This window comes from Petaurus breviceps, unplaced genomic scaffold, assembly GCF_028583685.1.
Source record: "Petaurus breviceps papuanus isolate PSGF00001 unplaced genomic scaffold, PetGlider_PUasm1.0 181, whole genome shotgun sequence".
Taxonomy (NCBI): domain Eukaryota; kingdom Metazoa; phylum Chordata; class Mammalia; order Diprotodontia; family Petauridae; genus Petaurus; species Petaurus breviceps.
The window spans coordinates 28,158,277-28,179,118 of NW_027185784.1; the positions used below are offsets into that span (position 1 = coordinate 28,158,277).

At 39.9% G+C, this 20,842-nt stretch overlaps 2 protein-coding genes and 1 pseudogene across 8 annotated transcripts in view; 1 reads left to right on the forward strand and 2 right to left on the reverse strand.

Annotated features, from left to right (window-relative positions):
• LOC138160409 (eukaryotic translation initiation factor 3 subunit F-like) overlaps positions 1-1,866 on the reverse strand; it is a 58,653-nt pseudogene extending 56,787 nt beyond the window's left edge.
• The window catches only part of LOC138160705 (olfactory receptor-like protein OLF3), a 650,404-nt gene that overhangs the window by 343,632 nt on the left and 285,930 nt on the right, over positions 1-20,842 (forward strand). The window lies entirely within an intron of this gene.
• LOC138160513 (olfactory receptor-like protein OLF3) lies at positions 18,792-20,073 on the reverse strand. Its single transcript, XM_069087064.1, has one exon. The coding sequence runs from the start codon at positions 19,722-19,724 to the stop codon at positions 18,792-18,794; it is 933 nt and encodes a 310-aa protein (XP_068943165.1). The 5' UTR covers positions 19,725-20,073.

Genomic DNA, 20,842 nt, shown 5'->3' on the forward strand with positions numbered 1-20,842 from the left:
TCTTCCATGGCTACTTGCTGCTGAAATTGGATGTAGAGCTGTCTCTGTCCCAAGGGGTCCCATTTGAGGGGTCAGTTCTTAATATGCTTGATGCCAGGTCCAAGGGTGGCACATTACAGTTGCAGACAGGGGGTGACATCCAGCTTAAGCTATCAGGTATCTATAGGTGGAGGGTACCAAGCCTGGGGAAACAAATCTAGCGAACAAGGTGAACAAAGGTGAACAGACAAAAAGTCAAGAAGAAGCAATAACCAGACTATTGTAGCCTCACTCATGGTAGAATAAATGAGTTAAGGGTACAATGTTTTAATCATCTTCTCCAGAATAAACAATAGTTACAGTGTTATCCCTCCCATGTGCTATAATCTCTGCAGCCTTTGGAACATCATCTGGTTTCCGTTTTACCCATATTTAGCTCCTGATTTTATTCCATCAGTAGAACCAAATCCTTCAGTTCCTCTGACAGTTATTTTGGAAAGAGGGTCAGTTTTTACAAGTGGTATTGTTTTACAAGGAATGATAATCACTTGAACTATGCTATCATTTTTATGAATCTGTATGGGCCCTTCACCTAAATTATGGAATGTTACAACAATTTCTCCTTGATAATTAGAATCTATTACTCCAGCCAACACATTTATTCCTAGAGCTGCTAACACTGATTTCGGTAAATATGTCCAAAGTGATTTTTAGGGACTCTTATGCATATCCCAGTGTAGATTTTTCTTATTTCTTTTCTGTCCAACCAAAAGTCCTCTAAACAATGTAAATCATACCCCACCTAACCAGGTGTTCCTGCATACGGTTCTGGGACATCTGGCCTCAAGGTGCAATACTCAATATTTGGGATCTTATGTGTTTGTTTTTATTTTCTAATTTGCAGATTGGGGGTCATCATTCTGGCTAGAGGTGTACTTCCTCCCAATGGTCTTTTATTCAAATTATGCAAAGCCATGAACAAATTATCCTTCCAATGTTGATATGAATTATTGAAACTTAACTTCCTCAACTGTTCTTTCAGTAATCCATTCATTCTTTCAATTAACCCAGATGCTTCTGGATAATATGGAATATGATATATCCATTCTATATTGTTTAGTATACAATACTTCTTCACTTCTTCATTTCATTGCCTTTGAAATGTGACCCATTGTCACTTTGAATCTGCATTGGGGTTCCATAATATAGACTTATGATATCTAGAGTTTTACAAGAGTTTTTCTGGGTTTCATTCTTAAAAGGACAAGCTACTAGTACACCTGAATAAGTGTCAACACAAGTACATATAAATATGCATCCTTTATCTAGTGGTAGTGGGCCAATATAATCTATTTGCCAGATTTGGGCTGGGACTTTTCCTCTTGCTATCTCTCCAGTTACTACCCGAGGAACAGTTCGCTCCTTTTCCAATTGACATATAGGACTTTCTTCTGCTATCTGTTTTAACAGTGAATGAGAGATACTAATACCTCGATCTTGTGCCCAATGGTGTGTGGCCTGGACTCCCAAATGGCCTGCTGCCTGGTGGATCCATTTTGCTATTACTGGATCATCAGTTGTCAAAGTAGGGACAATATGTTCAGTAGCAATCTTTGCCAGTCGATCAGCATGAGCCTTGTATTCACGTTCTGGCGTGGTGAGGGCCACATGAGAATCTACATGAAAAACTGACAAGTCAGTGACCAAAGACATGTTCCAGATATCTTCCCATAATTTTTTGCCCCAGACTTGTTTGCCATGAATTTCCAAATTTTCATTTTTCCACATGGGCATCCATGTTGCTAACCCTTTAGCTACCGCCCATGTATGAGTGAATATATGACACTGTCCTCCTTGTTCTATTTCGATGGCTTCATATACTGCCATAATTCATATTGGCTACTTGCACCTATCCCTGTACTTTCTGAAGTCCTTCTAGTACATGGGTTATAGGCCACTGCTTTCCAATGTCTTTTTTGGCCCATATCTTTTGCTGTCCCATCAGTAAACCATGCATGTCTCTATTGTTCCTCAGTTAATACATCATATCTCTCATTCCATTTTACAGTGGACTGTACCAACTTTTGCTTTGGCTCAGGGGGTGTGTCATTCCTCTCAATTTCTATGTTTGCTATAGATTCATGCAGAGCAGAGACTCTGCTTTTGCCTGTTTTCGCTCTATTTTGAATATACCACTTCCATTTGATTATACTAGCCTCTTGAGCATGTCCAATTCTGTGAGAAGCTGGGGTACTCATTACCCAGTTCATAATCGGCATTCCAGGTCTTAATATGACTTCATGGCCCAGAGTCAGTTGTTCAGTCTCCACCAAAGCCCAATATGCAGCTAACAACTGCTTTTCAAAAGGTGTATACTGGACTCCAGATGAAGGGAGTTTCCTATACCAAAATCCCAAAGGTACATTTCGGCTTTGTTGTTTTTGCCATAAGCTCCAGTTTGCATAATCATCTTGTACAGTCACTTGCAATTCCACTGGACCATTTTGCATGGGCCACAAATCTAGGGCCAATTGTATGGCAGCCTTGGCTTCTTCAAAAGCTTTACTCTGCTCAAGTCCCCAATCACATTCATATTTCTTCTGTGTGACTCTATATAAAGGTTTTAAAATCTGTCCCAAATGTGGAATGTGGTGCCTCCAGTATCCAAACAATCCTATGAACTTTTGGGCCTCCTTCTTATTGGTAGGGGTAGGAAAATCCTGAATCTTTTGTCGGGCTTGAGGAAGAATCTCCCGTAACCCCTTGTTCCATTGTATACCCCAAAATTTCACCTTTTGAGCTGGTCCTTGAACCTTTGCAGGGTTAATTTCCCACACTTTACTTTTCATATGCTCAATTAGAATGGTCAAACTCCTTTCCACTTCTTTTGCATCTTTTCCCTGTATCATGATATCATCAATGTAGTGGGTAAGCTGTACACCAGGTAGCTTTAATTCATCCAACTGTTCAGTCACAATCCTGTGACTAATAGTGGGCTATGTATGTACCCTTGTGGCAAGTGGGTTAAAGTATATTGTCTACCCTGCCAAGTGAAAGCGAATTGGCCCCATTGTTTAGGGTCTATTGGGATGGTAAAGAAGGCATTTGCCAAGTCAATAACTGCATACCAAGTCCCATCATATGTCTGGATCCTTTCTATCAAGGTGATGGTATCTGGAACAGCAGCATACATAGAAGGAGTCATCTTATTCAACTGTCTATAATCCAGTCATTCTCCATGTTCCATCTGATTTTCTTACTGGCCAGACAGGATTATTCCATCTTGTGGTTGTAGGGACTAACACACCTGCTTGAACATATTCCTTTATAGCAGTGGTAATTTCATCTTGCCCACCTGGTACACGATACTGTTTTAAAGTAATTACTTCAGAAGGTTCAGGTAAAGTGATTGGGTCCATTTTTATTTTTCCCCCTAAAACTGTATTAATTTCTATCTTCCTTACAGCAAATTGGTATCTCCCTTTCGGTAAATTCAGAGTCATGACTCTCAATACATCTGTTCCAATGATGTATTCAGGAATGGGTACAACCACCACAGTATATTCTTTCTTAGTTAACTTTCCAATTTTCATTGTTATATTAACTTGTCTGGCTGATATTTCAGCCCCTCCTAGACCTGTGATGGTAATAGGAGTTCCATGTTTAAACTTATCAGGGTTTCTATAGATAAGTGTGGCCTCAGCCCCAGTATCAAGCAGTGCCCTAGTCACAGTAGTTGATCCACTCTTCCAATATATAGTTAAAGCAATATGGGGTCTGCAATCTCTTCCGCATATTTCTTTTATCTGGGCTGGGGCTTGGCCTATCTCTTATTCTCCCTGAAGGTCAGGCAAACTTGGATACAAAGGTTCAGATTCAGAAGTACCTGCAGGGGTGGTTCCTGCTTCCCTATTCATTCTAATGCTAAGTACCTTTTCTTGGCACAGCTTATGCAGCTCTTTAGTTGGAATACCATCTATTTTTCTAAAGTCCACCCCTGCTCTTAATAGAGCAGTAAACAATTCCCTTCTTGTTGGTCTATTTGGCTCTGAATCCTCTGGCTGTTTACTCTTCTCTCTCAAGGCAATTTGTCTTTTTCCCATTCCCCTAGGTCACTTAATTGTGAAATCTTATCCAGCACATCTGAAAGAGGGTGCCCTCTTTCTCCAATTAATAGAGTCATTATTAGGTGCTTATATGCAGGAGGAGCCGTCTTCACTATGATATTTCTATGAGGAACTCATAGGGGGGTGTCATAATATTCATTTGCATCTCCAATGATGATAGCAGTTTTCATTCCCTCCTCCTTTAGCTTTCTGTGATAGTAATGGCAATTAAAGATTCCCCTGTATTGGCTTGGTTTTCAAATTGATTGTATTAAAACCCAGAGTTTGTTAATCCCACCTGTGGGATGGGCTTGTTGATGTGAAAAGAAAGTCCTGAAGTGGGAGGAGCTGGTGATGTAGATTTGGAGAGACAAGAGAGAGGCGGAAGTTCTTTTTGGAAGCAGCACCTCGTGGAGAGAGAGAGACTAAGAGATTGCTGGTGGCCGCTTTGAATTGCCCTGGACTTTTGAGACCTGTCCCCTGAGCTGCCAAGGACTGAGGAGACATGGCTGTTTTGCTGGTACTTTGTCTGTCTGTTTTGATGTTATTTTGCCAGATTTGTCCACTGGTGAAAGACTGTCCTGTTGAAGAAGTCCTGGAACCTGGCATTTGGTTAAGAAGGCCTGAGACTGTCCTGCAGACAGAGAGTGAATACTGTCCACTGGTGAGGGACAGTACTGTTGTTGCAGGGGTCTGGAGACTGTCCGGCAGACAGAATGAATACTGTCCACTGGTGAAGGACAGTGCTGTTGTTGCAGGGGTCTGGGAGCCTTTCTGTTGGTTCAGAAGCCCTGAAGAAGGATTTTCTTGTTGTATGTTTACAGAAATCCTGGGAGAGGGCTTTGCTAATGTGTTCAGGGGTTCTAGGACTGTTCTACAGACAGAGGATAAATTCATGAAGGGACTGGCAATGTATCTTATGGCCTTGCTAAGCCTTGTCTCCCCAGGAACTAAGATTGCTGAGAACTTGCCTTGTGTCAAGATGAAGAAAAGACCTCCATTTGGGTATTAAGTGCTGTGTTTAAACTTGATGTAACTCTGGGGTAGATTCAATTGTGATCCAGGGGTGGGGAACTTTTGACCTTATGTTTGGAAACTAATCTCCATTTGTGAAGAGGGGCTTTGTGGTGGACTTAATTAAGGTATAGCCTAGGGGTGGAGAAGTATTTAGAACAGAGACTTTGTAATTGATTGAATGATTGGAAGATCCTGGGGTGGGGTAGTACTTGGAGATTATTTAATCACACTTAGTAAATGCTGTATTTGGAATGATGTCATGTTTTGATCTTCTCTGTTCTTGGTTTGTCACTGAATAAAATAGAGAGCACCTATGCTGGTATTTTGAACCTGGGAAGTTGCCTTTCTTTTGGCATTACATTACACTTTCTCATACAGTCTCTAAGTGAGTACCAGGGTCTATCTCCCCTAGGCCACATAGATTCAGTAGGATATTGCTTTTTGCATCACTCTGCAGCTATAGCTAACAGATTAGTTTTGTTGTTACCTCCTTGCATATTGTGATCCCTGAAAGCTTGGTGTACAAAAGGATTCTGACTGATACTTATGAATTTTAAGCAGTCCTCACTGTCCAGTGTTATTCCTCTGGCACCTTCATCAGTGATTCTTACTATCCAAGACACTAAAGACTCCTCCATTCTTTGGGTGAATCTACTCAATATATCAGTGATCTCCTGTTGAGTGAAATCCTCAATTATCCCCCTGTACTCTGTTTCGCCCCAGTGGTTCTCCTCTCTTCTTCTTCGTATGGGGAGAGCTTCTATGTTAAAATACTCCTCATCTAACTTTGCTCCATTCTCCTCACACACATTCTCCTGGAAGCTGTCAGAGCAACTCTGCCCAGCCTGTACAAAAGCTGCATGCACATTCCTTCTGCTAGTTTTTTGCTTCTTTTTAGCTACATGAACAGTAGCTTGTTCCTGGACCACATGAGTCCCTCTTGTTCACTCTTCTGAATGCTGTGACAGAGAAGAATCCTCAGGCAAACCAGCTGACTCCCTAGCCATCCGAGCTCTTTCCTCCAGCAGCTTATCCCTACTTTTACACATAAGGCGATAACTTGTTAGCAGCACCCAGCCTCTCCTGCACACTCCTACCAGTTCTTTGCCTGGTTCTATGGGTAATCCTTGTAAACATCTTTCCAAATCTACAGGTTCTCCCTCTTTTAGCCTTGGTTCCCAGTTTTCTCAGGGCCCTGTGCTTTTAGCCCATTCTCTGACTAGAGAGGAATAAGGCAAATCCTCCCATCCTGGAATAGCCATTTCTCCCTCTAAAGCCCCACTGCTTCCAAATAGAGGCCTGACATTTTGTGATCCCATCCTCGTCGCCAAATATATCAGCATGTAATATTCACAATGCCTACAGAAATTACAAATATGCTGATATAGTTATCAATCACAAAATATATCAGGCTTTCTATATGGGGGATAAAGAGAGAACATATATTAAAATACCAAAAGACTGAGTCCCCAAACCAGAAAGTCAAAGCTATCAGAGTAGTTATGAAATTGGAACAGGTAGATAAAGTAGAAAGCACCCACATTCTCAAGCCTTTAAAACAGAACAGGCTACCTCAGCAAAGGTCCTCCTTTCCCCACTCACAGCAACCACCCAGCATCCAGGAAGCGTGCTCCCAGCAGCTCCGGCCCCTGGCAGTCCTCAGCAGGAGTCCTTAGCAGAAATTCTGGCTGACTCAAAAAGGGGTTCATGCTTCCACTGCTGCTGCTTCTGCTGCTGTTGCCGTGATTGCCGCCACTGCTAGCCACCACAGGAACTCTAGCTTGGCTTCCACTTCCTCTTGCCCCACCCCTTCCTCCTATGTCAGAAAGTCCAATGGGGCATGGAAGTCTTTAAATGCCATAACCCTTACAGGTGTGAGGCCAGAGATGGAGGCCGATCCCTCCAAGGCCCCCCCCCCCCCCGGGCAATGTATCCTTGGAGCGGCTAGTTCCAGGATTTGGGCAGTTATCATATCTCTTCTCAAGACCTGGCCAGGTTCCCAGGAGAGGAGCAGCCCTCACGTTTTCAAGATCCTTATTCCCAAACAGCTCAAGGTAACAGAAAGGTCATATTGAGTTGGGGCCTTTGTTTGTATAATCTTATTCCTCACACAGGGGCTTACCTTGCCCCTACAAGGACATAGGACCAATTGAATACGAAGGGATGATACTTAAAACGTGAAATAAAGAGGTGAGACAGGAACATAATGAGAGGAGATGGGGAGAGACAGAATGGGGCAAACAATTTCATATAGAAGAGGGAAGGGAAAATGGTTACAATGGAGGGGAAGAAGAGGAAGGCAAAAGGCAATGGGTCAACCTGATTCTCATTGAATTTGGCTTACAGAGAGAACGACCTAAACACTTAATAGGGCATCTCACACTACAGGAGAGTAGGGGGGAAGGGGATGAGAGAGGGGATGATGGAAGGGAATGTAGGCTTGGGGGGAGGGACGTTGGAAGCACCCACTTTTGAAAAGGGACAGAATAAAAGTAGAGAATAATACAATTGGGAGGTGGGATAGGAGGGAGGGAAATACAGTCAGTTTTTGCAACATCTCCACTATGGAAATATTTTGCATCCCACACATGTACAATCTATTAAAAATTAAAGTTGGCATATAAGAAAAAGGAGTGTCATCAATACAATTCTATGTGATTGCTAGGAGGACTCTGGAAAAATAAATAATCAGTTCTGGAGGATCTTCAGAATACATAATATGATACATTGGAAGGTTTCACTTTATTTTATGTTGTTCGTGATCTAACATTTTGACCAGTTGGGATTAAATTGCAAAAAGAGCAAGCAGAAAAGAAAATAGGCTAACTCAGATGGCAAATAAGGCTCAAAAAGCCAATAAGAATGCCTTAAAAAGCCGAATTTCCCAGATGGAAAAAAGAATCTCAAAAACTCAGAGAAAAGAATAAATCCTCCAGAATTAGATTGGAGCAAATGGAAGCTAGTGACTTTATGAGAAATCAAGATACTATTAAACAGAACCAAACAAATGAAAAAAATAGAAGGCAATGTGAAATATCTCATTGGGAAAACCACTTACCTGGAAAATAGATTTGGGAGATATAACTTAAAAATTATTGGACTACCTGAGAGTAATGATCAAAATAAGAACCTAGAAATCATCCTTCAAGGAATTCTCAAGGAAAATTGCCCTGATGTTTTAGAACCAGAGGGCAAAAGAGAGTTTGAAAGAATTCACCTATCCCCTCTTGAAAAAGATCTCAAAAAGAAAACTCTTTGGAATATTATAGCCAGGTCCCAGAGTCCCCAGATCAAGGAGAAAATATTACAAGCAGCCAAGGTGAAACAATTTGAATATTGTGGAAACACAATCAGGATAACACAGGATCTGGCAGCTTCTACATTGAGGGATCAAAGGGCTTGGAATCTGATATTCCCAGATGTCAAAGGAGCTGGGATTAAAATTAAGAATCAGCTACCCAGGGGTGGCCAGGTAGCACAGTGAGTAAGAGCACCGGCTCCAGTGTTGGTGAGAAGCACAGTGAGTAAGAGCACCAGCTCCAGTGTTGAGAAGACCTGGAGATTGAATCCTGGGCTCAGACACTTAGCACCCACCCAGAAACACCTGGCTGTGTAACCTTGTGCAAGTTACTTAACCCCAATTGCTTAGGGGCAGCCCAGTGGATCAGCAAGTAAGAGCACTGGCTCCAGTGTCTGGATGACCTGGATCAAATCCAGGCTCAGATACTCAGCACCACACCCAGAAATATCTGGCCATGTAACCTTGAGCAAGTTACTTAACCCCGATTGCTTTAAAAAAAAAAGAGAGAATCACCTACCCATCAAAACTGAGTACCATATTTCAGGGAAAAATATGAACATTCAATATAATAGAAGACTTTCAAGCATTCTTGATGAAAAGACCAGATTTGAATAGAAAATTTGACATTGAAATACAAGAAGCAAGAGAAGGTAAACAGGGAAAAGAAATCATGAGGAACTTCTCAAATCAAATTATTTACGTTCCTACATGGAAAAGCGATAATTGTAATTTATGAACATTTTTTAAGTATGAGAATACTTGAAGGGAATACAAATGTATGTATACACATACACACATATGTATTTATATATATACACACACACATATATATGTCTATCTAGAAGGGTATATGGGTGTATGAATACATATGTGAGTCTGTGTATATATGTGTACAGTTATACATAGACAGAGGGCACAGGACCAATTGAATAGGCAGGGATGATACTTAAAAGGTGAACTTGAGAGTTGAGACAGGAAAGTAATGAGAGGAGATGGGGAGAGACAGAATGGGGTAAACTATCTCATGTAGAAGAGGCAAGGGAAAACTGTTACAATGGAGGTCAAGAACAGGAAAGCAAAATGGAATGAGTCAACCTTACTCTCATTAAATTTGGCTTAGGGAGAGAATGACATATACACTAAATAGTGTATCTCACCCTACAGGAGAGTAGGGGGGGAGGGGATAAAAGGGAGGATAATGGAGGGGAGGGTTGGAAGCACCCACTTTTGAAAAGGGAAAGGATCAAAGTAGAGAATAGAACAAGTGGGGGGCTGGATAGAGTGGAGGGAAATACAGTCAGGCTTTCACAATATATCCACTATAGAAATGTTTTTCATAGCTACATATGTACAACCTATATTGAATTGCTAATCTTCCCAGTAAGGTGGGTGATGAGGGAGGAAGGGAAATATAATGGAATTCAAAGTTGTAAAATCAAATGTTTAAAAAATATATTATTATTTTTTACATGCAACTGGGAAATAAGACATACAGGCACTGGGGCATAGAGATCTGCCATGCCCTACTGGAAATTCTGAGGGTGTGTGGGGGAGGATATAGGAGAGAACAGATTGGGGGAGGGGGTATACAGTGGTATCAGTGTTTTTGGGTGGTGGGTAGGGGAAAGATGGGGAGAAAATTTGTAACTCAAAATCTTGTGGAAATAAATGATGTAAACGAAAAATAAACATAAAATTTAATTTAAAAAATGCACTGAAGTTCAGAGAACATAAACATTGTATATATACATATGTATATATTTCTGTATATATATAACAAATTTAATAGGATGCTTTAAAAGCTGTCCTGTTTTTGTTTCTGAACTTCCTTCTGCATATTTTAAAGATACTATTCTGTTTCTTTTCTTTTTTGGGGTGGGGGACACTATTGCTAGCTTCTCTAATCCTCCAGATTAAAAAAAAAACCTACCTTGTAACAGATAGATGTGCTCACTCAAAACAAAGCCACCAATTTCCATTTCATTTTGTACTTTTTGTCTATGACCTCTGTTTAGAAGTGGCATGCTTTATCATCAGTGCTCTGGAATTGTGGTCAGTTATTTCATTGTTTCCAGTTCTTAAGGTGGTCAAAGTTGTATTTTTTTTTACTGAACTATTGACATTTTGTGTGTGTGTGTGTGTGTGTGTGTGTGTGTGTGTGTATGTGTGAAGTACAGAGAGAACATTCATCTCGACTTAAAAGAAACAAATCATGGCACTTACCCTAGTTATTCTTGACCACAATGGAAAGGTAGTTATTCCCCCAAATATATTTTAATGGGAAGAGCTGGTGTAAATTGAGTTACTAGAATACCTGGATTTTTCATCTAGAGGAGAACTTAGTGATCAATTAGTCCAAATCTCCTTGTTATAGATAAGGAAACTGACATGTAGAGGGAGACACCTTCTGATTTCTTCCCCTGACATCTTCTTTTGCCTTCAGATAAAAGAAATTATTCATTTCTCATTATTCTTATAACATTTGCATAGATACATCTTGAATCGTTTTCTTACATTATCATTGGACTGATTTGTGATTTTTGCACTTATCCTTCCTTCCCATCCTCACTCCTATCAGATTTTCCTTGAAAGCAAGGTCTGCATTGTGTCTGCCTCTTTATCCCCATCTCTCTCTCTTTTTAAAAAGCAATTGGGGTTAAGTAACTTGCTTAAAGTTACATGGCCAGTTATTTCCGGGTGTGGTGCTAAGTATCTGAGCCTGGATTTGATCCCAGCTCATCCCGACACTGGGACCGGTGCTCTTACTTGCTGAGCCACCTGGCCACCCCTAAGCAATTGAGGTTAAGTAACTTGCTCAAGGTTACATGGCCAGGTGTTTCTGGGTGGATGCTAAGTGTCTGAGCCCGTATTTGATCCCCAAGTCATCCCGACACTGGGGCCAGTGCTCTTACTCGCTGTGCTACCTGGCCGCCTCTCTCTATCCTCATCTTTGACCCCTTTTAGCTGTATGACTATGGGCACTTTGTCTACATCTTTTTTTCACTCATCTATCCACTGTGCCTACCTCACCGGTTTGTTGGAGCTATCAAATGAGATAGTATATGGAAAGTGCTCTACAAAACTTAAAGCACTATTGAAATGCAAACTATTATTTCTCATCTTTTTGAGAGGCACCATGGTGCCTAGGGACTAGGGAACAGACCTTTAGTTAGGAAATCTTGGGTTCAAATCCTTCTAAAGTACACTAGAGGTATGGCTACAGAAAAGTCATATATGATTTCATTGCTCCAAGTAATTAGTTTTTTAAGATTCCAAGTTTTAGATAAATTACCTATTTGTATCCTTGAAGGGAATTTCCATACTAGGAATTGTCTTCAATGATGCAACCACAGGTCTGGCTTTTATTAAAAAAAAATAAGTATACTTAGTGTTTTAGAGCCTTGTACAATCACTTGGGCTTAGCAATTGCTTAATCAATTCTTACTGAATTGTAGTGTCGATAAAGGTTGAACAGTGATCTTATTCAGTCTGATACGGTGAAGGAGAGTGGCTCTGAGGTTTTTAATTCTCATCTTTGGGCTTTTCCCAGATTTTGTAAGTTTGATTCAGAGATATTTTTGGACATATTTTTGAAACTAGATCAAATAAAATAGACAGAATGCTTGATTTATAGAAGTCACAGAACCAAAGCAAATAAATTAAAAAAATTAATTTAACATAATAATTTGAGTAATGGTATATGAGAGACAGAGAGAAAGAGAGAGAGAAGATGAAGAAAAAAGGAATAAGAAGAAAAAGAAAGAAGAAAGAAGAAGAAAAAGAGGAAGGAAGGAAGAAGAAGAATAAGAGAAGTAGTAGTGGAGAGGAGGTATACAAGACATAAGCAACTTACTCATAGAGTCAGGCTACTAAAAGAGCCCTGAGAGTAGCCAGGCTCATTCATTCATTATTCATTCTTTCAATGGTTCAATGGCTAGTTCATTTATTTCTACATTCAATAAGTATTTAATAATTGCCTATTATGAACCCAAGATTTGTTAGGCACTAGATCATAGAGAGTAAAAAACAAATACAGTCCCTGCTCTCAAGGAGTCTATATTCTAGTGGGGAGAAGTAATATGTACCCAGAAACATAAATAGAAGGTAATATGATGGAGAGAGGAAGACCCTAAAAACTAGTGGTAAGGCATTCAAGAGATAAGAGTTTAAGCTATATCTTAAAAGTATCCAGGAATTCTGGGGCAGAGATGCGGGAATGCTATGAAGAAATAAATTTCTGTGTTTTTGAGAAAAACATTTACACACTAAATCCTCCTTTTACTTGCCTTATTCTGTTTCTTTTATTTCATCTAATTAAAAAAATGTATACGAAGATTCTCCTAGAAAGAAAAAGGAGAGAACCTGGCAGTCAACAAGCAGTCCTAGAGAGAAGAGTAGTTTGTATAGACATTAAAGAGAATAGAATGTTAGAAATGGAAAGGACTTAAGAAATGACCTAATCCAAGACCCCCATTTTATTGATGAGCAAGAATTAGCAGCATACTATCATCAGATTCCCAATTGTATATAGGACAAAAAAAAATGACACCCCTCCCCCCCATTAGCTTGGCATTTAAAATCTTTCCAAAGTATCCTTGGGGCATATCTATAACTCATATTTCCAACCTTAATTTACATTATTCCTCTTTATGTACACCATGTTTCAGTTAAATTGCCTCACTAATGCTTCCTCCAACTTGTCTTACATTTTTACATCTATGGGCATTCACATTTGGCTATTCCTCATGGCTGAAATGAAATTATTCATCTCCAAAACTCTTGTTCTCTTTCAAGGCTTAGAATAGTTATCACTTATGCCATTACAACTTCCCTAATTCCTTCATTGTCTTTGAACTTGGTGAGAAAATTAACAAACTAGTAGCACACTAAGTGGTGGGAATTTGTTGTTTTTACTGATAAGGGCATCTGAAAGCTATTTGTCAGCATCCTTTGTTAGTAAGATATCCCCAAACTCTATGGGATTGCTATTGTTGGGTATATCAAAAGTCACAATGCTTCATTGCCTCTTTTCTGGGACCAGGATTGAACTCAGTCACTGAAACACTTTCAAGTTCAGTTTCTCCATAGTGTTCTTTCATTTACAATATTGTCTTCCTGTGTTTAATTTTGGAAGTGAGTTTTTCAGTTGGTGGAATGGATTGTTTGTTTTGAGGGGGGGGAAGGCAAGATGATTGGGGTTAAGTTACTTGCCCAAGGTCACATAGTTAGTTAAGTGTCTGAGGCCAGATTTGAACTCAGGTCCTCTTGACTCCAGGGCTGTTGCTCTATTCACTGTGACACCTAGTTGCCCCAGTGGTGGGATTTTTTGGGGTGTGAAATTTGAACAGAGAGAAATACAACTGCCTCTTAAGGAAATAGGGTGGTTTCCATCTGAGTAGTGATGTGTGGAAGCAATGATGTAGGTGATTAGTTCATAAACATTTGAAAATATGTCATCTTTTTGGGAGCTGAGAGGGTGGGCACCATAGTATAGCAGAAAGCATGCTGGACTTGGAGACAGAAGACCTGAGTGTTAGTCTTGGTCTTGTCAGTTACAATCTGTGTGACCTTAGCTAAATCACTTTACTTCTCTAGGACTCAGTTTCTGTATTTGTTAAATGATGTGGTCGGACAAGATGATATTTAAATTACCTACCAGCTCTAACATTCTGAGACACATTCCCTAAAAACTGAAGCTGCATTGAAATACTAGTGCAAGACCTTGAACCTGCAAATGAAGCCCATGCACCATCATTAAGCATGTTGATGTTCTCCTATATATACCTTAAGAAACCAGGAGAGCTATGGAACAAAATTTGCACACTTTTCATATTTACAAGGGATACATATGATTCACATAGAGCAGTAAGAAATGATAGGTTTTTTTCCCCTTTGATATCTATAAACTAAAATATCATAGGAGTTCAGTATATATGCCCATTTAGTCAACATTTTTATTCACCCATGTGCAAGGACCAAAGATAGCAGACAATCATACATGCAGAGAACTAATTATTCTTTTTGGCAAATGGATTAGAATCACCAGAAAAACATGATGAGGAATCCATGGACTTACAGTAATCATAGATTGCTATTAATCTTTTCACATTATAATTCTCCTTGACTTATTTATGTCAGGCCCCTCCTTGAAACTGTTCTTTTGGCTTCTGTGACAGGACATCCTGAATCTTTTCCTCTTGCTATAATATCTTTGTTTCTTTATTTGTTTTTTTTTCTTTGAAATGACAGTCTTCCCTAGGGTTCTATCCTTGATGCTCTTATCTTTTTTCTAAACCCCTTCTACTCCCCCTATTTTTATCTCATCCATTTCCATGGCATATACTCATCTCTCTATGTAGATATCTCTAAAACCTTCATTTCTCACCCCGATTTTCCTCTTGAGCTCCAGTCTCAACACTGCTAATTGCTTGCTAGATGTTTCCATCTTGGTGTCCCACTGGTAGCTAGAGCTAATCATATCTGAAACTCAATTTTTATCTTCTTTCTCTCCTTTACAGCCAACTCCTCTCGATTTCTTCACTTTTTTTGTTAGTCACATCAGAATTTTCCCAATTGCTTAAGTTACTTAATTCCTTTCTCCCTCTTCCTATTCTACATCAAGACTTTTACTTTCCCTTCCAATAAGAGTTTAGTGACTGCCCTTTCCTTTCTATTCCCCTTATCAGGTTAGACCTTTCTCTCTAGTCATGGCTAGAGAATCTCCTTAAATTCCTTCTTGAACCCTTCAAAAATCTAGATTGAACAAAGAATAATTTTCATAGGGCATTACTTTGGCTATGAGACTCCCTCTTTTTAAAACCTTTCATGTTTCCCTATGTCTACTATGTAAAGTTAAAATTCTTTAGCCTGACATTCAAATCCTATGAAATGAAGTCCAAATAAGAAGAAACCAACATTTCCAATTTTCTCTGAATCTCCCTTCCTGAATTCTCACTTTCATGTGCCCATGCTTTTCTGGGTACACATTCAGAAATCCCTATCTACTGTTACATCCAGTAACAAGGTGAGACATTGCTCCCCTTTTCCATTCTTTATTGAGCTGTGGAACATTCTCTTCAATTGGAACAATGTTGGAGTTTCTTGAAAACAATTTTTGCCACTACCACGTCCAGTCACTTGAAGCTACTAATAGCCTCTCTTTTTTCACCTAGTTGCAACTAATTCACAAATATATAAATAACCTGAAGTTTTAAAAAGGTAATTTTTACTAAAACAACTAAATATTCAGTCATTCTGGCGATAAACATTTATTGAATGGCTACTTTGTAGCAGACACTGTGCTGTGCTCTTGGGATACATAGAAAAGTGGAAGACTGTCCTGCTCTCAAGGAGCTTACACTCTAATGGGGGGAGATGCAATGCAAACAAATATATACAAACAAGTCATATACAAGATCAATTGGAAAAATTAATAAAGGTAAGATCCTCTAATTGAGTGGGATCTGGAAAGCTTTCTGGTAAAAAATGGCATTTTATTTGAGACTTACAGGAAGGCTGGTTGGCCAGGAAGCAGAGAAGAGGAGGGAGAGCATTGCAGGCAAGCGGGACAGTCAGAGAAAATGTCTGGTGTCAGGAGATTTAGTGTCTTATTCAAGAACAGGAAGGAGACCAATGTCACTATTTGAGAGCATGTAGAGAGGTAAAAGGTATAAGAAAAGTGGTAAAGTGTATGTGTGGGTCAGGTTATGAAGGGCTTTGAATGCCAAGTAGTGGATTGTCTTTGGTCCTGGAGGTGATAACTACTAGAGTTAATTGAGTAGGAGCAACATGGTCAGATATTTGCTTTAGAAAGATCTCTATGACATATGGGTAGAGGATGGACTGGCATGGGGAAAGACTCGAGTGGCAGGGAGACCAACCAGCAGGCTCTTCCTATAGTCCAGGTATGAAATGGTGAGGACCTATACCAGGTGATGGTTATTGTCCCTCATTCTTGGAGAAGATTGAAGTGACATCACTGTGTTGGAGTCATGGTAGAGTGTGTCTGATTAGACCAATCTGAGCTCAGATAGCTCTACCACAGATCAGGCAGAGATAGTACACGTGAACACTGGAAGTGGAAATGTCTTTAAATTTGTAAATCCCATATTTCTTTCAAGCTGCTGCAGCTCTGCTTCGCTTCCAGAGCACTTTCTTTGATAGAGTCATGCCATGCTGCGTGGTCCTTTGCCAGTGTCTCCCATGTCATGTAATGGATTCCAGAGTTCTTTGGACAGACCTTGAGAGTGCACCACAGTAATGGCAATATCAAATGAGAGAAGGAAGGATGTTTGAGAGATATTATATAGGTAAAATTGACAGACCTTAGTGATAAATTGGATATGGGGTTGGTGGTGAGAGAGAGTGAGGAGTAGAGAATAACACCTAGGTTACAAGCCTGGGTGAATGGGAGCATTCAACATTATAGGGAGGTTATCACAAATAATAGGGAAGTTAGGAAGGGGGGAGGCTTTAGGGGCAAAAGTAACAAGTTCAATTTTTGACATGTTGAATTGAAGTTGTCAACAGGACATCTGGTTTCAGATGTCTGGTAGGCAGTTGGAGATGGCATTCCAGAGGCCTGGAAAGAGGTTAGGGTGGGATAAGCAGATGTAATAATTATTAGCATAGAGATGGTATTTGATACCAGGGGAGCTGATGTGATTACCTAGTGACATAATTAATATTATTTCACTAATAATAAAGGGTAATAGAAAAAGGCAGAAGACAGACTATTGTGGGGCACTCATGGTTAGTGGGCATGACCTAAATGAAGATACAACAAAGGGAACTGAGAAGGAGGAGTCATGCTAGACAGTCCTGAACCAAGCATAGAAATATGGAATACTCTACTGGACATCTCCTGCCACTTTGACTTTAATAGCATGTGACCATTCAACTGTTTCTTTATCTAACTGTACTATTGTCTATATTCAAATTAGTTCATTTTCTTCATAAGAGTAGTAAAAATATTTTCCCTAATAGCCATTTGGATAAGTTTTATATGGCTTTTGACTTCTTTGCTGAGCCACATTTTCAAATTTATACTTAGGTGTGAATTAATGAAATCTAAAAAAGGAACAAGTTCTTAAAACATTCTAGGGGTTATCTGCATTTTAAAATTATTACTGAACTTGGAACTAGAAGGGCTGTGGTCCTGATTGTACCACTTAGTAACTATATGACCTTAAACAAAAAACATCATTTCCCTGAATCTCAGTTTCCTCATTTACCTCCTAGGACTGTGAGCATCAATGAGATAATGTGAGTAAAAGCACATTGTGCATTGTAAAATGCAATAATACATAGATGAGACATTTCTTTAAAGCACCCAAGAAAAAACAAACACTTAGGAGAACTAGAATCCACTTACAACTCAAGAAAATGTATATGGTCCCATTTCAGAGTGGATTTTAATAGGTTTAATAGATTGGTGAATAGTGAAGATCTTAGATAAAGCCAGAGTCACCAAGAGATATGTTCAAAAACAATTGCAGTCTTACAAATCGGTCTCAGCTCATCACAGCCATAATACAAAGGTAACATAAGTGACAAATTCACACAATATCATCTTTGTCCACCATTGTCCTCTGACATTTGAAGGAAGGTATAGAAAACTCAATAAATGCAGGTCCTGATTTATTGTAGAGTCAGCAGAGTGTCATGGAAAGAATACTGAACTTGGATTCATGGCCTGGCTTTGTCACTTACTAGGTATGTGACCCTGGAAAAGCCACCTGTCCTTTTTGAGTCTTTCATTATCCAGCTTTCCTTTATTTATCTCAAAAGGTCATTTAAGGATAAAAAAGGCTAATGTGCATAAAGATATAATGATATGTCACTTTATGAAACTATCTATAGTTGAAGAGAACCATCCCATAGGTTCATGGACTCCATAGTGAGGTGGGAGGTAGGAGTCTCAAGGTACTGAATTATCTCTGGGTAAATGACTATGAAGAATAGCTGCTATGATGAGGGCACATTAAAGGGATAATACACTTAACTATATGTGTTATTACTGACTTGAAAGCAGCTTGAGGTCATAGGACATAGGAACATAGATGTAGAGCAGGGGAAGGACCTCAGAAGTTATTTGGTTTAACTCCTTCATTTTACAGATGAGGGATCTGAAGCATAGGGAAGTTTAGCAGCTTGTTCAAGGTCATGCACATAGAGCATTTCCCCAAAACAAGGTGGGCTCTTTGCCACGATGCCAGGTCTCTTAGCAAAGTATCTAAGGTGTCTAAGGGTCTAATTGACATCCTCCTTCTAAGTACTATGTGGATCCCCAGTACCTTCCCATCCTTCCATAGGTAACCTTGATTCCATTCCCTATTGTTCATGGGAATTCCTCCCTCCTTTGTATAGCAATAATCTTTCCCCCTTATTCAGGCTGAGCTCTTTCCTATCACTTTTTTAAGTGCAGCTTTCATATCTTTGTTTCTGAGGCTGTAAATCAGGGGGTTGAGCATGGGGGTTACCACAGCATAGAATAGCACTATCATTTTGTCCTGCTCAGCTGAGGCACTGGCACGGGGCTGCATATAGGTGAACAGGGCCATCCCATAAGACATGGAAACCACAGTGAGGTGGGAGGTGCATGTCCCAAAGGCTTTGCGACGTCCCTGGGTGGAACGGATGCGGAGGATAGCTGCTACAATGTGGGCATAGGAGAGGGAAACCAGGCAACAGGGCACCAGTAGCACTATGATACTAGATACTAAAATAATAATCTGATTCAAAGTGATGTCTACACAAGACAGCCTCACTATGGCCAGGGTCTCACAGGCCACATGGTTCAAAACATTCTGTCCGCATGTGGGGAGTCTCATTGTGACTGCTGTCTCCACTGCTGAATTGGTCAGGCCAATGAGCCAGGAGACTATGGCTAGGCCCACGTACATTCCTCTGTGCATGACCATCACGTATTGCAAGGGGTCACAGACTGCCACATAGCGATCATAAGCCATTGCTGCCAACATCAGAAATTCAATTCCACCCAATGCCAAAGAAAAGAAGAGCTGGGTTGCACAACGGGTGTAGGAGATGGTTTTTTTTTCCATGAGAAAATGAGCTAGCATCTGTGGAACTCCACTGGTTGTGTAGCAGATGTCAATGACTGAGAGATTGCAGAGGAAGAAGTACATGGGGGAGTGCAGTCGAGCATCCAGCCAGATGAGAAGGATGATCAGCCCATTGCCCAGCAAGGTCATCAAGTAGGTGGCCCCAAATAGCACAAAGAGCCCGACTTGAGTCTGCTGGTCAGTGGAGAGTCCCAACAAGATGAATTCATTGACCCAGGTCACATTATCACTCCCCATGGAATAGGGAAGGCCAGGCTGCCAGAAAAAGAAGAGCAATAGCAAAATACCACTGAGGACAGCATTTGAGGGCTTCTGCTTTAGTGCACCAAATTGAATAGGACTCTATTCTGGGCACTAATTTAGATTTCTTCACCTGAGTTTTGAAGGGGGAAGCTCTTGGTTGACCCCACCAATGTTGATCTTTGATGAAAGTGGACCCTTTTTGAGATAACTGTAACTATCTCTTTAGTTTTTCAAATTTTTATTTAATTAGCAAAAATTCTTATTTGTCTGATTATTTAAAGAAGAAATTAAAAAAGGTCAATGCTCTAGTATTTCACTTGTACTGAAAACATTTGGAATGCTTATTCACAGATGAAGTTAGTGACGTGAGAAAGTCTAAAATCTTAAGCAATGACAGCCCAGCCTTTTTAGACCTTCATTGTGAGGGTCAGTCCTCTCACTGCTAAGATCTGGGGCCACTGGACAGAATACCTCTATCTTTGTCTTAGTTTTTGCTGACTTGTTCCCCTACAACAAACAGATCTAAGCAGCACACCAGTATTTATTATATTTGAAATTGTACTGATCCTTTCCAACAAAAACATCTTATGATTTTATAAAAGTTGCTGCATTGGAGTGAGAAGCATTACAATGTAGTGAAAAAATAACACAAAACATTGATATCTATGTTCTCTTTCCGTTCTCATGCTTTCCAGTTCCATATTACTAGTACCTAACCTTGATTTCCTTTTCTACTATTTTTTTTACCTTCTTATCTATCTGGTTAGCATCAAAGAAGCAGATGCAATTAATGCTTATTATTTGGGTGGAGACTGAAAAGAGAAAAGCCGCATTGATGCCATCAGCAGGAGTAGCAAGATTTGTGGAATCATAGAAGTGTTCAAAGAGACCCCCAAGTCATCTTAGTTCATGACCAAACAGGAATTCCCTCTGAACCATTCTTGACAATTGACCATTCCTCTTTTACTTGAAGACCTCATATGAGAGGGAACCCAATGCCTCCCAATCCAGATCATTCCTCTTTTGGATAGCTTTGATTGTTAGGAAAATTTCTTTGATAACCATCAACTTCTACTCCTTCCTAGTACTGCCTACTGGGATCAACTGTTTTA